The 18,214-nt window shown below is 36.4% G+C and overlaps 1 protein-coding gene across 1 annotated transcript in view; it reads right to left on the bottom strand.

The window, feature by feature from the left end:
• Positions 1-18,214, bottom strand: part of LOC138336009 (uncharacterized) — a 41,683-nt gene continuing 23,469 nt past the window's right edge. Inside the window, exons 2-6 of the mRNA XM_069285269.1 lie at positions 11,035-11,253; positions 7,900-8,127; positions 5,638-5,965; positions 2,248-2,311; positions 1-898 (exon numbers count right to left, since the gene is read on the bottom strand). Coding sequence (XP_069141370.1) covers positions 80-898; positions 2,248-2,311; positions 5,638-5,965; positions 7,900-8,127; positions 11,035-11,253 — 1,658 coding nt within the window. The 3' untranslated portion in view covers positions 1-79. The remainder of the gene's footprint in view (positions 899-2,247; positions 2,312-5,637; positions 5,966-7,899; positions 8,128-11,034; positions 11,254-18,214) is intronic.

Below are 18,214 nucleotides of genomic sequence, written 5' to 3'. Positions count from 1 at the left end.
TAAAATTAAAATATTTAATAACATCATTTTCACATCAGATCACAATTTATATCGTATAACACAAGGCGATGATAGAGTTTTAACAGTGTGTATGATTATCAAAACTAGTATAGGAACCAGGCATTTGTTTGTGTCGTGAATCTCCAAGCAAGAGTCTATCAGGTGTGGATGAGTGACAGTGGCGCTCCAGAGTGGAAGAGTGGCTAAGTCTATCGGGGGTGGTCGAGTGACTATGTCGGTCAGACGAGTGACTAAGTCTGTCCGGAGTGGACGAATGTCCGAGTCTGTCCGGTGTCCCCGAACTACTTGACCTCCTGGGGTCCCCCCAGTGATCCTCGATTTTCTCGTACCCACTGTCAGTGCTAGTCCGAGAACTATGGCGGTGGAGGGACGGATACTGCGGGATGGGAGTAAAGGTTGACGGGTTTGTATTGTAATTCACAAATTTTGTTTCTCCAGGTGAAAATTGTATTGAGCACTGTTCGTCCGTCCGTATCGGAGCCGTAGGTATATTTCTCACAAAGGGCTTGGACATGTGGTCCAGCTGAAGCATTGTTTGAGCGTATGGCTGCACATTAGGATCCGGAAGTGGTGGTGCGCCGTAATAAGGCGGGATTCCAGCCTGGGTAGGAACACTAAGAGGCGGGGCCATTAGGGGCGGGGCACCGGGATCCACTTTGTAATACCCATGACTGGACGAACTAATTGTTGATCCTCGAGGGGTGGGAGGATCCGGTGTGTGTGGCTCGAGAATAAAGTAGTTGTTTGGAGGTAATGGCGGGTTATTGTTGTGCTCCATGTTTAAATTGTTCGATTTTGCTGCCAGGAAAGGATCGTCCTCTCGTGACTTCTCATATCGAGAGAGTTCCAACACTGGGGCGATTTCCTCGTAGGCATTCTGTGTGGAAGAAAAGAATGAGACATCAGTTATGAAAATGATCATTCGGAGATGGTTAAAATATTTTCCCATGTAATATCATCTTTGAATTTATGGAGATTGTATACATAATTTTCTTTCTTCTCCTACACCGACCACCTGCAGTAATTTAAGATTCTTTTTACAAAAGGCGTTTATCAGTTAAATTCACACCAGGGTGTCACTGATATATCCGATACTATGTGATGCAAGGAATATCTCGCTGTAAAAATTTACATATTTTGAGCAAAAATATAAATACCACCATGAGTGATCCCTTTGGATGACACAAAAACGTAGATAAATAAATCTTTGGATGACAACATGTTTGTTTCTTACTAAATCCTCATACACGCACCGAAAATTGCAAGGGCTATACAAGGTTTTTTTTCCATTTTTATAATACATGTTTACAGAAAACATGGTTTAAACCTTGAAGCACACATGTATCTATAATGATTGTTAGATAAATGAGGGATCGTTTTCAATGCAATGTCATTTATTCTATATTTTACAATTACATACAAGCAAACTAACATGTCTTTTAATATCAATGTGCGTGTGAATGTCTTTTGTTATAGTTTGATGGTAATAAAATGGCTTCAAGTTTCAATTGGCGCTAAGTACCTGACATGAAACTAGTCACAGTTTTGATTGATTGAAAAATTGTTTTCAGTTTACATCCGGTTTCAAGAGACAACTTCCGGTGGATCGTTACTATTCGGAATCAAAACGCTCATGAATGTCCTCATTCCATGTTGAACAAACATAAATTTGAAGACACGGACCATGTATAAATACATCATGTTTACCATGTAGCGCACGTGTTGGGATGCGCAGGTGTTTCAGGAAATTGGGGAAATATTATATACCAAGCTAATGGATTCACGCTCTTATTTCCTATTCCGTTACTAAGGTCATTGGAGATGGTGCTTCGGTCCGAACAAAAACAACTAACCCATGGCTTTCAGATTTTGTAAAAAATGAGATTATTTTCTTTGTTTTAATTGCGATTTTATAGATTTGTTTGGATGACAGTTGGAAATAAATTTTGAAACACATGTTTATTCGGGGCTTTAAATGTTCTTATTTACATAAAAACATTATTTATATTCTATATAAAACTATTATTCCCGTTAATTAATTTTCATTGACATAAATTGGACCGAATAATGGACAAATCGCCTATTACAATGAAATAAAATACTTAAATAAAAAAATGTACTTTTCATTTTGATATAAAACAGCAAACAAACTCAAGAAGGGATGTTCATATAATCATATCCTTCAGGAGATTTGTTTAAAATGACAAAAAGTATGGAAGGACTTACCGAGAGTTCATCACTTTCACGAGTTGTCTTCTCATTGGTGCCAGGATCACCTAGATGGCGCTTCCTGTAATACAGAAAACGAAAGTCAGAAAAAACATAACGTTAATGACTATAATGAAAGCATTAATTGAATTATTGGGAAAACATTATTCAAAATTTTAAAACAAATGAATTACTAACTCGTGTAATCCAACAAGTTTATCGATTTTATCCCTAAAACGTTAATTAGATTTTGGAACTCGATAACGCCAAAGTTAAATTTCAATTACACAAAACAAACACTGCACGTAGAACCATACTACGAAAACCATATGAGGGAAGGCTACGTAATAACTCAAGTAATTGTAATCCAGGGATATATTTGTGAGCGGCCGAATCCAATTATGTTTTGATTAGCTCTGTTATGACATTGTTATTACGACATGAAGTAGTTTGCGGGTCTATATCAAATTCTACCGGGGAATCTCAACAGTCAAATGAAAGCTGATTGAATATGAAGATTCAGCACTTCTCCTTAGCTAGCCCCGGGTACTGTTCGGTCACGTGCAGTTACAGCCCTGTAGGGGTTTGAATTTCTATATTAGTTCATAAAAAATGATCAACTTTCTCCATGGAAAGACAAAAGATGTTATATATTATATTATCTTGTATTGTTACGGAAAGGACTGGAGAGTTGATATAGCTGTGTCCAATCCTTTTGTTATTCAACAATAAAATATGTTTTAATGCATGTAAACGGAAAATCATTCTGTTATTCAACAATAAAATATGTTTTAATGCATGTAAACGGAAAATCATTCTTTCATGTCTTCATTTCTATTTGGATCATTTCAATTTGTCAATTTGATGGTATCATTGGTAGTTTTTAAACAAAATCCGATTACCTTGAATTATTTGTATGTATCGGCTTAAATGAGTAGTAAAGCAAAGTTTTTATGGTTGTTTGTTTGTTTTCATTTACAATGTATCTGTCTTAATTTTACATCGACCATATTAATTGACTGCTATTTGCTTGTTTCATATGTTAATGTCTCAATGAGTTATTTTCAAATTTCAATTACTAGAAATGCTATTGTTCATTAGTGTCTATTTCATGCGATCCTATCTATCTTTAATGATATATCAAGACAGATAAACAATAAGAGATATACAGTGCAATGTTATTAATTTTCACATCCTTAATGTTTGTAGTATACAACATGTATCTGTCTTAATTTTCATTTACATCGTCCATCGATTAATGACTGCTATTTGCCCATTAGGACCGTGTTTCAGATGTCTCCTCAATGAGTTATTTTCAAATTTCAATCACTAAGAAATGCTATCGTTCATTTTTGTGATTATCTATTTCATGCGATCCTATCTATCTTTAATGATATCAACAATGTTATTAATTTCACATCCTTAATGTTTGTAGTATACAAACTTAATTGGACGACATTTCCTAATATCTAAGCCTAAAATCAAACTAACCGAATATAATGAGCACACGATATTTCAATATCAAAAACGGTTAAACAGCTATAGATCATTTTTGACATTTAAGTTCCGCAATGTTCTTTGTGCATGATGCACTGTTGAATTATTTCCCCCTGTTGGCCCCAGACGACGGTAATTTCATGAAATATTGGTAACCAGATAGGTTTGTGCTATGTACATATCGGAGGAGAGTCGAACAAAAACCCCGACTCGTATTTAAGGCAGAGGCGTGCACCTGTAATATGCTGCCGACTTTCGCTGAGATATCCAAATCAAGCATAGTTAGCTTTCACCTCTCGAACACAATTAAAACTATTTGCTCTTAAATTTCAACTGAAAATAAGTTATATTATACGCTTATACGCACTAAAAGACGACTATAAGACTCTTTTATGTATTAAAATTCATAGACTGATTTTATGTCCGGCCGACTTATTTAGCTATACAGTTTGCATATCTCAAATTTAAAGTTGCTCTGAAAGATAAGGTAAACTGACAATGCTTCCTAACGTGAGTCGAGATGAATCATGAAAGTATACGATTTCATGGAAATAAATCAGACGTGTAAGGACTAGTGTCACTAGAGGAAACCCGAACAGATTCCAGATCCATATACTTTTTCTTCGTTTCCAGTTTTCAATTTAATTTGATAAAAAGAATTACAGTCCTAATACCCCGTAAATATAAACTAATGTTGAAAGAGGAGAGGTAAATTACAGTGTACGTATAGAGCTATCCAGCCAGATATTTAATTTTCATTTCTCTTTGTGTTCCCACGTCCCACGAACTAAACCAGTATTTATTGACTTTAGTGATGAATCTTACCACGATTGTTTCAGACATGTATACGATGCTGAACAATAAATAGATTTCAGAAAAACAATAGGTCGTCTGTCATTTTGTTGTTATTTCTGACTAACAAACTATGTATTATGATATTTAATGAATCACATTCAAGAAAAAATACAAAAGTTTTGCTGGAAGATGAACAGCAACAAGAACTCTGCCATAAGATCTGTATCTTATATTCCCCTGTGGTGCCCCGCCTACGGCCCTTATTGTCAATGTTCCGACGCTCGACAGACATTTTTTCCCTTAACCAAACAGTACCATATCTAGATATTCTGAGTTATATACCTGGACACCTAATATAAGTACCTATGAGACCACAGGTATTGTGTTCCATGACCCACAATTGCATGATGGTGGTTACGTCAGACTTTGTTCTGGTAATGACTGTCACAACTTGACATGTTTACGTTTTAAATTACCCACAATTCTCTTTGCGATCCGACATGATACTCTAGTGAGATATTTTCGATTGGATTTGTTATGTGTCGGTGTTACCTATGTCATGGTACGGCTATATATTGCACAAGATCTGCGTCTTGAGACTAAATCTACCAAAGAGTAGTACATACTCTATCTATGATGAGCTTGAACTGTTATCGTTATATGGCATGGACCTTTCTATAGGCGTCTTGAGACCCCACGAATGAGTGACAGTGAATGAACCTGTCTATTATTAGGTGTCGTGAGACCTGACCAATGAGTGAAAATGCTTTAAGTATGGATTGAGATTTTATCTACATACCACAGCAGACTTCCGACAAGTGTCTCGAGACTGATGAAATAAGACGCCATGTCTTGGGTGGTTTGCCTGTGTCTTAAGGGAACACTTCTATTTAGATTTAGATTCACGGTATTTTAATTATTTAAGCATTTCAAACACAAAACATATCACTACTATCCATTCAGTATGTGTGTCTTATGTCTTTCTTGTTATGATATTGAATTACTGTTTAGTATTTGTCACCTTGGAGGCTTTGAAAACTATTTGAGAGATACGACCTGCATCAATGAATACATGTAGGTAGTTTAAGATGTCTTCTGTGCAATATAAACACTTACACAACAGTATTTCGCCGGCAGATCCATAAGACAGCAAACATGATGAGCAATAGGGCAACAAAAATACCCATAAACACAGCTACTGTTATTGGGACCAGGTTGTCCCGGCCTTGGAAGGGTGTGGCGCCAGCTCCCTGGGTGGTGCTGCTGAGCCCCGGGGTCGGGGTAGGTCTGTATGGGGGTCGGGGAGTCTCCGGATCAAAGGGATACTTCACATAAGGCGTTGTTTGTTTGGGTGTTGGTGCCGGTGTAGGGGCGGGCGTTGTAGGTGGGACGGGTTTAGGAGTAGGGGTGGGAGCGAGCGTCACTCCCGGGGAGGAGGATTTAGCTGTAAGAAAAAAGAGATTAAAGTGTTATTGATAATATTCATAACCTTACTTCAATCATCTAAACTATCTATACAGTGTTTCAATACGTATTCATATCTATGAATTATGTCGAAAACAGAAAAGTCAGCATCTTTAAGAGCATATTCACAATGTCAAAACAATTGGAATATCACGATTTGAAATAAATCCAACGAAAATGAAATTGGATAGAGTAGGTGACAGCGTTTTTAAAACCAATAAGATTAGTTTCAGAATATTGCAATGCTATATAAATCATACATGTTTCAATCTATACGTCTGCTAAAAATTAGAAATATTGCATAAATATAAAACGAGATATGCGAAGCAATCTGTTTGTTTATTAATGCTTTTCTGTCATGAGACATATTTCTTCTGTCAACAATGATCGTTGAAGTATAATTATCAGGCAGACATACGGCTCCATGTTTCTATATAATGACAAGTAAATCTACGCAACTCCAAACCATATCGACAAGGATTATATAATCTTATATGAACCTCATCCGAGGACCATAATTGTAAGCTATTAGACACGTGTGGTATATATAGAAAAGCTGAGAGGATAATCACCAAACTTCACGGACGTAGAATTACTATACATAATATTCAGTAGTCGTGACGCCGTCTCCAATATCTAAACATTTCTTGTTCTCGGGCTAATTATACATCATTAAATATCGCTCAAAGACCTCGTGCGACCTTGACTTTAAAGAAGACACCAAGAATGTACTGTAATGCTGTAATTACGTAAAATGATCACCACACATGCATTTCCACACGTGATACAGCTAGTTAGGTTACAGGAAAGGCATATTTCTCTCTGACTGTCTTCGGATCAGATTGCGAAATCAAACACGGGGGAACAGATATGATGTATTTGAATTATTTCAATAAGGACTCTTACTTGATTTGTGAATCAGGCTTGAAAGACAAAGTTATTTTCTGTATTTTTAGATAGCTATATAAAGGTTACAATTATTTCTTTGGATGCCAACGATAGTATCAAAGTGTATGCATCTGTTCAAATACAGGTTTCTGTTTTCAGTTACACATGTATATCAATTTCAATAAATGTTATGATGCATAACGGTATGCCAGAATGATTGTGCCATTAGCTTTGAGAAAAAACCGTCATATAATTGTCATAACAATTCGGCCCACTTCCCCTTCCTGATGAAGAAACAATAAAAAAAATGCTCATAATTGCTGATAACTGTACATTGCAGACTGATGATTGAAAGTACCAACAACATTTTGAGTAACAATTTATATGGGAGAAGAGCCCATATCACAATCTGAAAATTGCTTCTTAGTTTCTACGTTTGTTTGTTTGATTAATTAACGTCCTATTAACAGCCAGGGTCATGTAAGGACGACCTCCCATGTATGCTGTGTGTTGCGTGTATGTTGTGCGAGGTGAGTGTTTTGGGAGACTGCGGTATATTCATGTTGTGTCTTCTTGTATAGTGGAACTGTTGCCCTTTTTATAGTGCTATATCACTGAAGCATGCCGCCGAAGACACCAAACAACACACCCCACCCGGTCACATTATACTGACAACGGGCGAACCAGTCGTCCCACTCCCTGTATGCTGAGCGCTAAGCAGGAGCAGAAACTACCACTTTTATAGACTTTGGTGTGTCTCGGCCAGGGGACAGAACCCAGAGCCTTCCTCAAATTTACGTAATACTTGTGAAATAAACAAACTGTGTAATGTCAAAATGATTCTGTTGAAAAAGTATCGGGAGTTTTCGGTATGAAATTTAGTACAATTAATCACTGTTGAACCATCGATTTCGCTCAATTCGCACTTGCATTTGCTTGTCATAACCGCTGTAGCGTGACGACATATTGAAAACGCTATATTCTCGAGAGTTGGTGAACAAAGTGACATTTTGAAGTATATTTTACCTTCATAATATTGAATATCAAATATTCCATTGCATCCTGAGTGAATCCACATTGAATTGTTGAATATCCCGTAACTAATTCCTTTGGAACACGGACCATGAGAGGGAAGTTCATATTTTAATTCCACATCCTTGACGAGCTTAGCGCCCTCTACCTCACACATTTTATAAGTATCATCCAAGTTTCTACACTCTAGTGTCCTTTGTCGAAGTCGAGAACCGGAAACATCTGCAAAAAGTAATTAACATAGATAGTTAAATATCATTTATGGTATATTTTATGAATGACAAAAATGTTCTTAAGACTTTATTTAATGCATTGTAAATAAATTCCCTTAGCATGTAAATGTAAAAGAAAATACAAATATCAATAGCGACACACAATTAATATGACATAAATAAGGGAAGGCTAAATTTTAATTCAAAACAACTACACGAAGACCAAATATATATTTTTTCTTCTTTCAGATATTCATGAGTGCGTACAATGAAAACAAAACCAGGTGTTTCTAAGGTGTAAGCGATGTCTGCTTCATTATGTAATAGAAGGTACTTCAAGCATGAAATAACACCCAAATGATGAAATACAGTATACAACAAATTACACTTGTTGGCGAAGTAATGGTTAATATGTAACTTCAAAACAATTTTCATTTACACAATGTCCGTGATGATAAGCACAAATTACAAAGGGGTGTTCTGAACAAATAGCTGTCATTCAACAAAACTAAGTCTAGACTATCTACATACTAAATATCAAACAAAATTTGTGTCGTCCGGAAAGTACACATCGGGCACTTACAGACGTTTGGAGAGAACATTTTTACCGTCTGATCCTTTACCCAACGTTACAATCATGTTGTTGGTGGAAAACAGATTTACATGCTGGCATAGACACACTGGTTAATAGTTACGGTGGATATTTCACACCAAATTCATTACCGTTTTTTATTCTCATGATAAAAGTCTATCAACACCACATTTAGCACTTGTGTTGTATCCTTATGTTAAAGTACAATGTATTTAGCCACACATGAAACAGACGTCAGTTCTCTTGTGCTGTGAATTAATGCGCTACAGAAGGAATTGGCGCGTGCACACTTCATAGATATGACCATAATGAAGAGCTATGGCGACATTTTTATATCTGTTTAGATAACCATGAACCGAAGTCAAGGCTACTAGGACTCAGAACCGATATTTTAGCAGTTTAAAATGATGTCCAAACCAGTATTTAATTATTTAATATTTTCTCCAAGAAAAGACTTAAATGAGATCGTTGTTTAGATGTCGCAAATCGTAAAACATATTTCATGAACTTATCTACACTATAGTAATTATCACTACGATTCATTAAATATTTTATTAACATTCTTCAGGAAAAACTCTCGTAAAGGACATTTTTTGCACCATAAAATAATTTAGTAAGTTATTTCGACATTTTAAGAAACCTAACTACGCCCAGGTCACGTGACATTCAAGTTTCCAGTCAGAACACTTTATTAACAGAAGGTTTTATTTTTTAAGATCTTTTGAAAAGATGCAATCGTAAGCAAACATGAAAAAATAACTTTGAATTTACTAGATCTAAAGCTAAACTGATTAATATTTCAAGTGTTTGGTATTCCCCCAAGGTGTAATGACTTATCGTTAATGGCCTAACGCAGTACAGCAATGGCTTCAGCCATCAGCATTTCTAAATTAATCAAGGCGATGTAGGAAAAAACTAATCATTTTTGTTATACATCTCGACCCACCCAACGAATTCATCTTCAGCCGGGGATTGCGAGATGGTTGCTATTCTCCAAGGTAGTTTTTTCATGTCCAATCCTTTATCTCCAATGTGAAGATAAGGTTTATTTTGTCGGGTTTCACGTTAGTTTAAAATAAAATTATTTCTGCCAAGGGATGGCATCGTAGAATTGAGCAATTTCAGTCGCTAGTAATCCTGTAATATCAGACTAGACCGTAAACGTAATCCGAACTAAAACCTCATATAGGTAAATATCGCACAATCGATCTCGCTTACATTATATACATTAAGGATATTTTTTTCATGTCGTCTTTCCAAACATTAACTCAAATGGTAATTACAATTCGATAATGTGAGTTCCTCAAATTTTCAAATTTTAATTAATTCATCCCGATACACATTAAAGAGAACGCCGGTCGTGCATTTCCGACAGTCGTTGTTTTTATTAAAAACATATAAATGTAAGTTATTTCGTATAAAGATGAAGACTAAAAGTCTGGCCTATTTTTTTGCTTACAAAACTACCATTATGTTTGGTTAGTAAATCAACAGATCAGAACCATGTCGTGATCCAGTGTCGCAGGCGACGAACCTTGCGACATTAAATGACTTTGGGTCAGTCTGTTAAACTGTATTATCTAGCATATCCATCTATTTTGTCATTTTCTTTGTACACCTCACTTTTTCGTAATTTACGCCATTATTTTTATTGTAAGAACACATATTAACTTTTATATCAACATGGACTATCAGTATGGTATTTTTGTAGATCATGGGCTCTCAGTTTCGGAAGTTTTTTGTATGGGTTTTCGGTAGATGCATTTTCGTGTTCGGCCTCTTGTTTTTTCGGAATGGATTTTCAAAATATTTTTTTTTTTCGTATGGATTATGTGTATGAGTCTATGTATGAGTTTTCGGGTGCGGGATGTGGGTTTTTTCTGTATGGAATATTTGTATGAGTCTATGTATGAGTTTTCGGTGCGGGATGTGGGTTTTTTCTGTATGGAATATTTGTATGAGTCTATGTATGAGTTTTCGGTGTATGTGTTTTTTTTGTATGGTTTATGTGTCTAGGTCTATATATTGGTTTTCATTATAAATTTGAGTTGGTTTTTAGTATTGGTTTTTAGCATAGATTTTCTTTATGGAGTTTCCACGTGTTTTGTATGGGAATTCTTTATGGATTTCATTATTGATTTCTGTATGGTATTCAGTATAGATTTCAGTATGGATTTCTGTATGGATTTCAGTATTGATTTCTCTATGGATTTGCAGCATGGATTTCAGTATGGTTTTCAGTATGGATTTCTGTATAGGTTTTCAGTATGGAATTCTCTATAGGTTTCCAGTATAATTTTTTTTTTCAATGAATCAGTCTCGTACCTGTGACATAGCAGGCCTCGAAGCTCGCCTCACAGCCATCCTGTACCCACACCGAGTTGTTATGGACTCCATAGTTTTCTGAGCAGACCTTTCTGTTGTTGTTGGTCATTGTCACATCAAGACAGGTAAGCCATCCGTCCGCCATTACACAGTCCTGGTGGAGGCCGTAATGTAGAGACATACATGTCGTACTGGCGTGCCGGCTACATACGAGGCGTTCTGGAAGAGACAAGAACATCGAAATTAGTTCAATTGGTATTTACAAAATGCAACGGGGTCGAACAGGTGGTTTTTATTCGCCTTACGGGGAGGTTTATGGAGGAAACGTGAAGTTAAAGTGAAAGTCTCCAACACGCGATCTGCGAATTATTGCATATTTAGCACAACGACAGCCGCAAGGTGATCAAGTACAGCCCCAAGTCACGTGATGTATACAACGGGGACGAAATAGCTGTCCAACGCACGCGCATATATATAGTCAACGCTGAATTAAAATAGCAGTGGTTACTTTCAGGAACACGCAAGGACGGAAAAATAGCAATTATTGATTTTATTCACGTAATTTCTCTATATCTTTCCGCCGATAGATATAATCGCGTGATAGACTAGAAAGACTAGAAAAGTGAATCAGGTGGGAAAGGACTGGATTGTTTAGGTAGAAATAAGAAAAAGACTTGGCGTTGTGGCGAGAGGCGGCTGCCACATCCAGTCCTTTATTGGTAAAAGCTTATAAAGGAACTCGTTATCCTAACATTTATTGTGAACGCTCGTTTACGCAATGCTGTATAGTTCGTTGTCATAAATAAATTTTGTGAAACTCGTTTATAGCATAAATATTGTTAGAACTCGATGGCGCAACCGTATGTCGTTGGAGTCCATTATATTAATTTATCATTTAAAATACTTATTGTCATAGTCTGACATTTTCAACGATCTGATTACTTAGTATTGAAATATCCCACGCAGCAACCAGTTTATTTCAAAATCATGTTGGCAACCTAGAATTCATCAAAAGCAAGATGTCATTCATAAAATTATGTAACAATTCATCGCCATTGCATTAAATTGTAATCGCTTACTGATTAATCTAAAAAAATTAACAGTCTTTGTCGTAACATTAAAACGGTATAATCTCCTTAATTTTTGTATACCCATTGTTAACTATTGGTGGAAGAGCTAACATGAAATGAAAATTCATTGCTGCCAGAAAAGCTCATTACGATAACCCATTGTTATAATAGTTCGTTAGGCAGGTGTAAGTGCGACTTTTGTTGTATTATTGAAGTAATAAGTAACGGCATTCATTGTCATGCCAACAGGAAAAGGGAGTATGAGGATATGTGTATAGAGAGGCGGGTAGAGGAGGCACGTGCAGTCTGGACGATTTTTTGGAGATAAGAGTAGAAGGACAGTTTAAGTTGTTCACCTGTTTGGTCTAATCAATGTTAAAACAATGGGGTTATCATGTATCCATTGTTTTCATCTTGTAAGCAAGACAAAGGAATTGCGACTCAGTATAGAAGCGTTTACGGATTACAATCAATAATGGAATATCAGTTTTTAACCTGCAAGGCTGACTAACGGGCGTTATGGCTTCAATAAGAATATCTTAGCTTAATTACGTTGACTAGATGATCTTTCTAAAGTTTTGAATATTGTCTCGGACCAGGCATCCTGAGACCAAAGTAATAAAGGTCATTGGTATTGATAAATTTACGCAGAACTCTAGACACTATTGGCCAGTATAATATACCAGCAATCATCGGAAGGATTCGATAAGGAGTTGGACTTTAACTTGTCCTTCATACTGATTATGACTTGAATGACTATTGCACCAGAAACAAAATAGCATTGATAATATGATTATTTTTGTCATTTCTAACTCCTGTGCGGATTTTACAACCCGGTAAAGACCAGTGCGTTCCATATTATCTGTAGTGTTTCAATAACAGAACTAACCGTCTATGGCAGGGTTTTCCGGAGAACCATACCCAATGTTTACAAATGGATGAACCGCATTGGTTACGGCGATAAGCTAATTATCATGTATAAGCTCTAGAGTCCAGATATATAGATTTACAACATAACTCAATACCATCAGATCTGAATACAGTAACAATTATGATAAAAAATAGCCTCGAAAAAAGAACGTTAATCACTTCAGTGTTCCGGGAGATCCGATAACTGTCCCGCAGAAAATAGGGAATTTAATGAGCTGTGAAATTATGCATAAGGTCTGGAAAAATATTCATTATATTAATGAACATTGCCGATATGGTTCTTTAGTGTCATAGAATTACGGATTATTATAACTCAATCAATGAGGGTTAGATATCCATATCATTGTTTACACACGGGACCCCCACTGAGGGAAAAAGTTGGATGCATAACCCCACCATGAACCTGACCCGCTGCGGAAGCCAACAATTCTGATAAAACGTCTATCTCATGACGTTCAGTATCAAGTGATATGATAAAAACGCTTCAAACTCGTGTAGCCTATAAATAGGCATTCCTATATTCAGACGTTGAACATCCAATTGGCATTTATTTAACATCCGATATGTTTGAAGATAGTTTACATGTAACCGTCTCTTTCATATTTTGTACTTTGTGTAAATTCTTGTGTTTTTCTGAAAGGCCGCCATAAATGACACTACTGGTACATCGCGCATGTCTGCTGAACGATACTTGCTGCCACAGCAAAGTCAGCTTTCTGGCAAAAAATCTAAATTATAGGCCAATATCTAAAGATTCCATTTTGATCTTTAAAAACGTAACAGATGCGATTCAGAGAGCAAGACAATATTTCATTAGATTTCTTTGTTGGGTATTCGTGTTTTTTGCTGATTTACTACATCAAAGTCAAATTAATTAAATTCAGCATGAACTGCTGAACTAACCAATCTTTTGTCGATATAGAAAAGGGATTCTTGTAGAGAAAAGGAAAGTACGGCGTAGACGGCATCTTGGTCTTTCATCTAAACCCCGTCTGTATTGATCAACGTTATACGTAGCCATCGCACGTGCATTGCGCGAATCTAATCCATGGATAGGTACAGACTTGCTAGAACGTGCACGCCAATCTTCCAATTAAAGTTGATATATGGAAACCAACATCACAGAAAAACTTCTCCTCTTTGACATTGAATGTTCGGAGCTAATGTGAGTAGTTCTACACAAGATTAGCAATCTGGGGTAGGTCCTATTTCATCATGCAGCTGCTTCTAGTCTCAAACAAAACCGGTTGATATGGACTGGCGGGGAGACAGTTGACTAATAAACAATGCCATTTTGGTTGTATATTTTATAGAAGAAGGGTCCTTACTTTTAAAGAATCAAAGTTTGGTGGCTTAATACGACCCTCTGTAGGCTCCACAGAATAGAGCTGACAATGCAGACAAAAATAAATAAAAAAAAAACCAGAAAGGATTAGTGAGGGGCTCGGTAGAGTATTTTGTAGATTTCCCCTTATAAACCTGTCAGTGTTTAATTTGGAAAGAAAACAAAAAAATACAACATACATTTGGTAAACACTTCGCCGGCTACACAATTGTCAAAACAAGCCCCGTCAAACACCGCATAGAACTAAAAACATGTAAGAAGGGTGTAATCCTGTGAAAATCTCTCTTGGTTTTAAATTCCATTAGTATCTGTTCTGTGGCAGTTTACAAATGCGTGTAAATATGTCTCTGACGGTCTATGCGAGCTCCATCTGGAATCAATAAGTCTAAAGCTCGCCTTTACACGACTAAACATAAAGAACTTTCCTCGTCCAAACAACTTATAGGCGGTTTTAACATACAGAAAAAAACACACCTTTCTGATTATAGTCATTTTGTCACTGATGTAAAATGATCCCCGGGGGCCGGGCACAAACACATAGCTATTACCTACTGTGGTTTCTGAAATGATGGTACGGGCTTTTAGCAGCACATCTGAACTGAACATCGCAGAAAAAACATTTAAAACATTCTTTTAAATCTCCAGTGTGCATTTTTCGTTTTTCCGAGGTAAAAATCTTGTTTTTTTTCTTCTAGAGCAATAATGGAAGTTTTTGGAATATTTGACCAAGCAAAATAACATTATTCCTTCTACTTCCGTTTGTAGGCGTGTCTTTATTTAATGTCAAAGTATAAAAAATAAAAACAAAAAATGAAACATTTCTATTGATACAGCTTAGTTGATGAAAGACAATGGACGCGCGGTTAGCGCGTGCAGACAACAGCGCGTCTCAGTTGCAACAACAAAACACAGCATCGACATCCTCAGAGGGTGAATGGCGCACAAAGCAATTAATTACTGAAGGTTTATAAATGGTATTTCTATAAAGAGCAAGATAATGGGAGATTAAAAACCAAAGATTCGGAAATGTCATTCTGATAAAGAGGAAGAATGGAAAATTAATATCGAACAAGGGTTTTTGTTAGTTCAAACAAAATGGTTTTAGCTTTTAAGCTTCATCATAACGTACAGTCTTCGCTGGTAATTGCGAAGCTCAATACTAGTCGAGGTTATTTTCTAGGATTTTGCCCTGTCTGCCCGATACCATTCAATAGGGGCCCGTGACCTCGCGGACTGGAAATTCTAGCGACTAAGTAGAACATTTATGGAGCTTCCAGAGTAACGTCCGTGGTATTTGTCCCCAGGTGATTAGTACAATGACCAGGTATAATGTCTGGCCCCACAAAGACAAGTAATGGGTGACAATTTATCAATAATGGCGAGAGAACTGTAGAACATTATATCGCTACTAAAAGCTTTTTGTATCTTATTAAGTCTGTTTGTAAAGTTAGAGTCACGTGTCCATCCACTAAGGTCACGAAAAGGTCAGCTAATGTACAGTATGGCAGAAAAATCATAAGGTGTGACTTGCAATCTGTATTATATTAGGTCGTCTGATACGAAATGCTTCGTCATTATCAAATTTATAACACAATTTTACCATTTTTTGTCGTGTCTATATATCAGATTACACAGAATATTGAATTTTGTATATTTTCTATACAACAGTGAGTCTAATCAGTTGCGTTCTAATTTTCTGATACTGTGGCAACGTGTGATGGCCATACTGTTCACCAACTCGATTTGCGCTCTTCACAAAATGGAAGTCTTTCCAGAAGGTCATCAAGCTCCTAGAAGGAAAGGTCATGCAGAACCAAAATGACTATTAATCGAGTGTCCAAAATTATAGTTTAGAAGCAGAAGATGGTAAATCGAGTTGGTCTCAAGTATATCGAGACATTCTAACTCAATCCCTTCATACCCATAGCAATCGATTTCTAGCCATAGGCCAACTAAGGAACAGTTGCAAGGTACTGTCGGTAGTTCGGTGGGTTTTTTCGTCGGAATATTTGGTTTGCCTCGGTCTTGAAACATAATACGCCTTCAAATGACAACAATTGTCCAATTTTTTAATAGATTTTTTAAAATTCTCTCTTTGTGAAATGGCGATCAACAAAAACATACATGCTTTAAAATGTCTAGTATTAATCACCTGAGACTAGGTGTAAGGTTGCCCCCAAATTCAACATTTACATGTCAGATTCCTACATGTTACTCTAAATGCTAAAACATATACTTTTTCATACAATCTTATTATGAAGACTGACAACAACGACGAGACATTTTTATTGAGAGGACGTCATCCTATAATGTCACTGTTGACACTTGCTTGTGTAAGAAAACACCAGATAAATAGATAGATAAGTTTTATATGTTGATATGGCGGTAGGTAATTGGCCTGAACACTGGGATATGTTGTGGTATCTTAGTCTTAATCATAAAATTGAAATGCTTATCATGTATACAAATGCACATGTACTTGTATCACACCCTCAGTTTTGGTATTGGAGGAAACCGGAGTACCCGAAAAAACAAGACCAACGTATAATTCATGGTTGGGAAGGGGGCGCCTCACGAGTGGTAGACAGACACTTAACTTCATCCAATCCATAGATCTACTGTAGGTGTTGTCAAGAGACAACTGTAACGAGTCCCCAACCCCTGTCTAAACACGTGTCGCCATACTTGACGTGCAATATATAAATGAAGAAGGGAGACAATTAACCAAAGGGCAGATAACCCGATGAGATTGTACATGATTTATATGTACTATTGAAAAAAAACCTGTTTTGGACAGCGACTATAAGTTATACGGAGAGTAAAACGACTGGAGGAAATAATAGCATGTACTTTTAGACACAACCATTTACATGTTTACATGGGCAGGGGATTATAATCATCTTATGTACTATTATGTTATAGGTACATGTATACTTTAAAACTACATATTGGCAGTTGTTATCTCGCTGTTTATAAATGGATGTAAAGTTGCAATTTTGTTCCATAAAGAATGCAGGACAATAAATACATGTTTTTTTCATAATTATCAGAAAGATTTGGGAACACATCTCGTCTATACCTATAACTTGTCATATTTGTTGGGTACATAACTATTTATAATGGCTCGGCCTGAACCACGACCTGTTTTGTGGGTGACAATTTATCTAAGTCAACGTCTTTTGCAGTAATATATTAAGTAGGCCAGTCAGTTAGAAATAAATGATAATATTGCTTTTTTTTATAGATTTTTACAGTCCTCTGTTAAGTAAAGGTTTGATATTTCATATCAAAAAGTAATTAATACCGTTTGAAACCCGTTAAAAAATCTTCACATAATCACATAGCGCCACAGGGTTTTCACATTAATAAAGCGAGATACAAGTGGTAAGCATCTGAAATTATATACTGCTTAAACCGCTCATGTTTCTGGTAACCATGGATACCGGTCGCTGTTTTAGTATAATAAATGGGATCTTTGCAGACATAATCGGAAATGATTCTATTCGTCGGTAGTCATTTTTCATAGCGTCATTATGAACAGGTGAAAAAGAATAAGGTAGATCAATGAATCCGTACTTGTAAAGAAATGATTTATTCCCAATGATCGGGTCGGAGGTATATAATTTTCTTCGCTTATTAGTGATACAAGATGTCTCTTGGATCGAAAGGATCGCCAATGTACTCGGTCAGCCATTGTCTATATTGTATAATACATGAATCGGACATGGATACATGTAATCCGGATTAAAAACCCTTCACGTAGAGTCTAATCAATGAAAACGTATGATTAAAACGATCTGGAATCCACATACCGGGTCAAATAAAGATGATTCCT

This window comes from Argopecten irradians, chromosome 12 (assembly GCF_041381155.1).
Source record: "Argopecten irradians isolate NY chromosome 12, Ai_NY, whole genome shotgun sequence".
Taxonomy (NCBI): domain Eukaryota; kingdom Metazoa; phylum Mollusca; class Bivalvia; order Pectinida; family Pectinidae; genus Argopecten; species Argopecten irradians.
The sequence above is the reverse complement of the archived record's forward strand: the minus strand, read 5'-3'. Positions and strand labels throughout refer to the sequence as shown.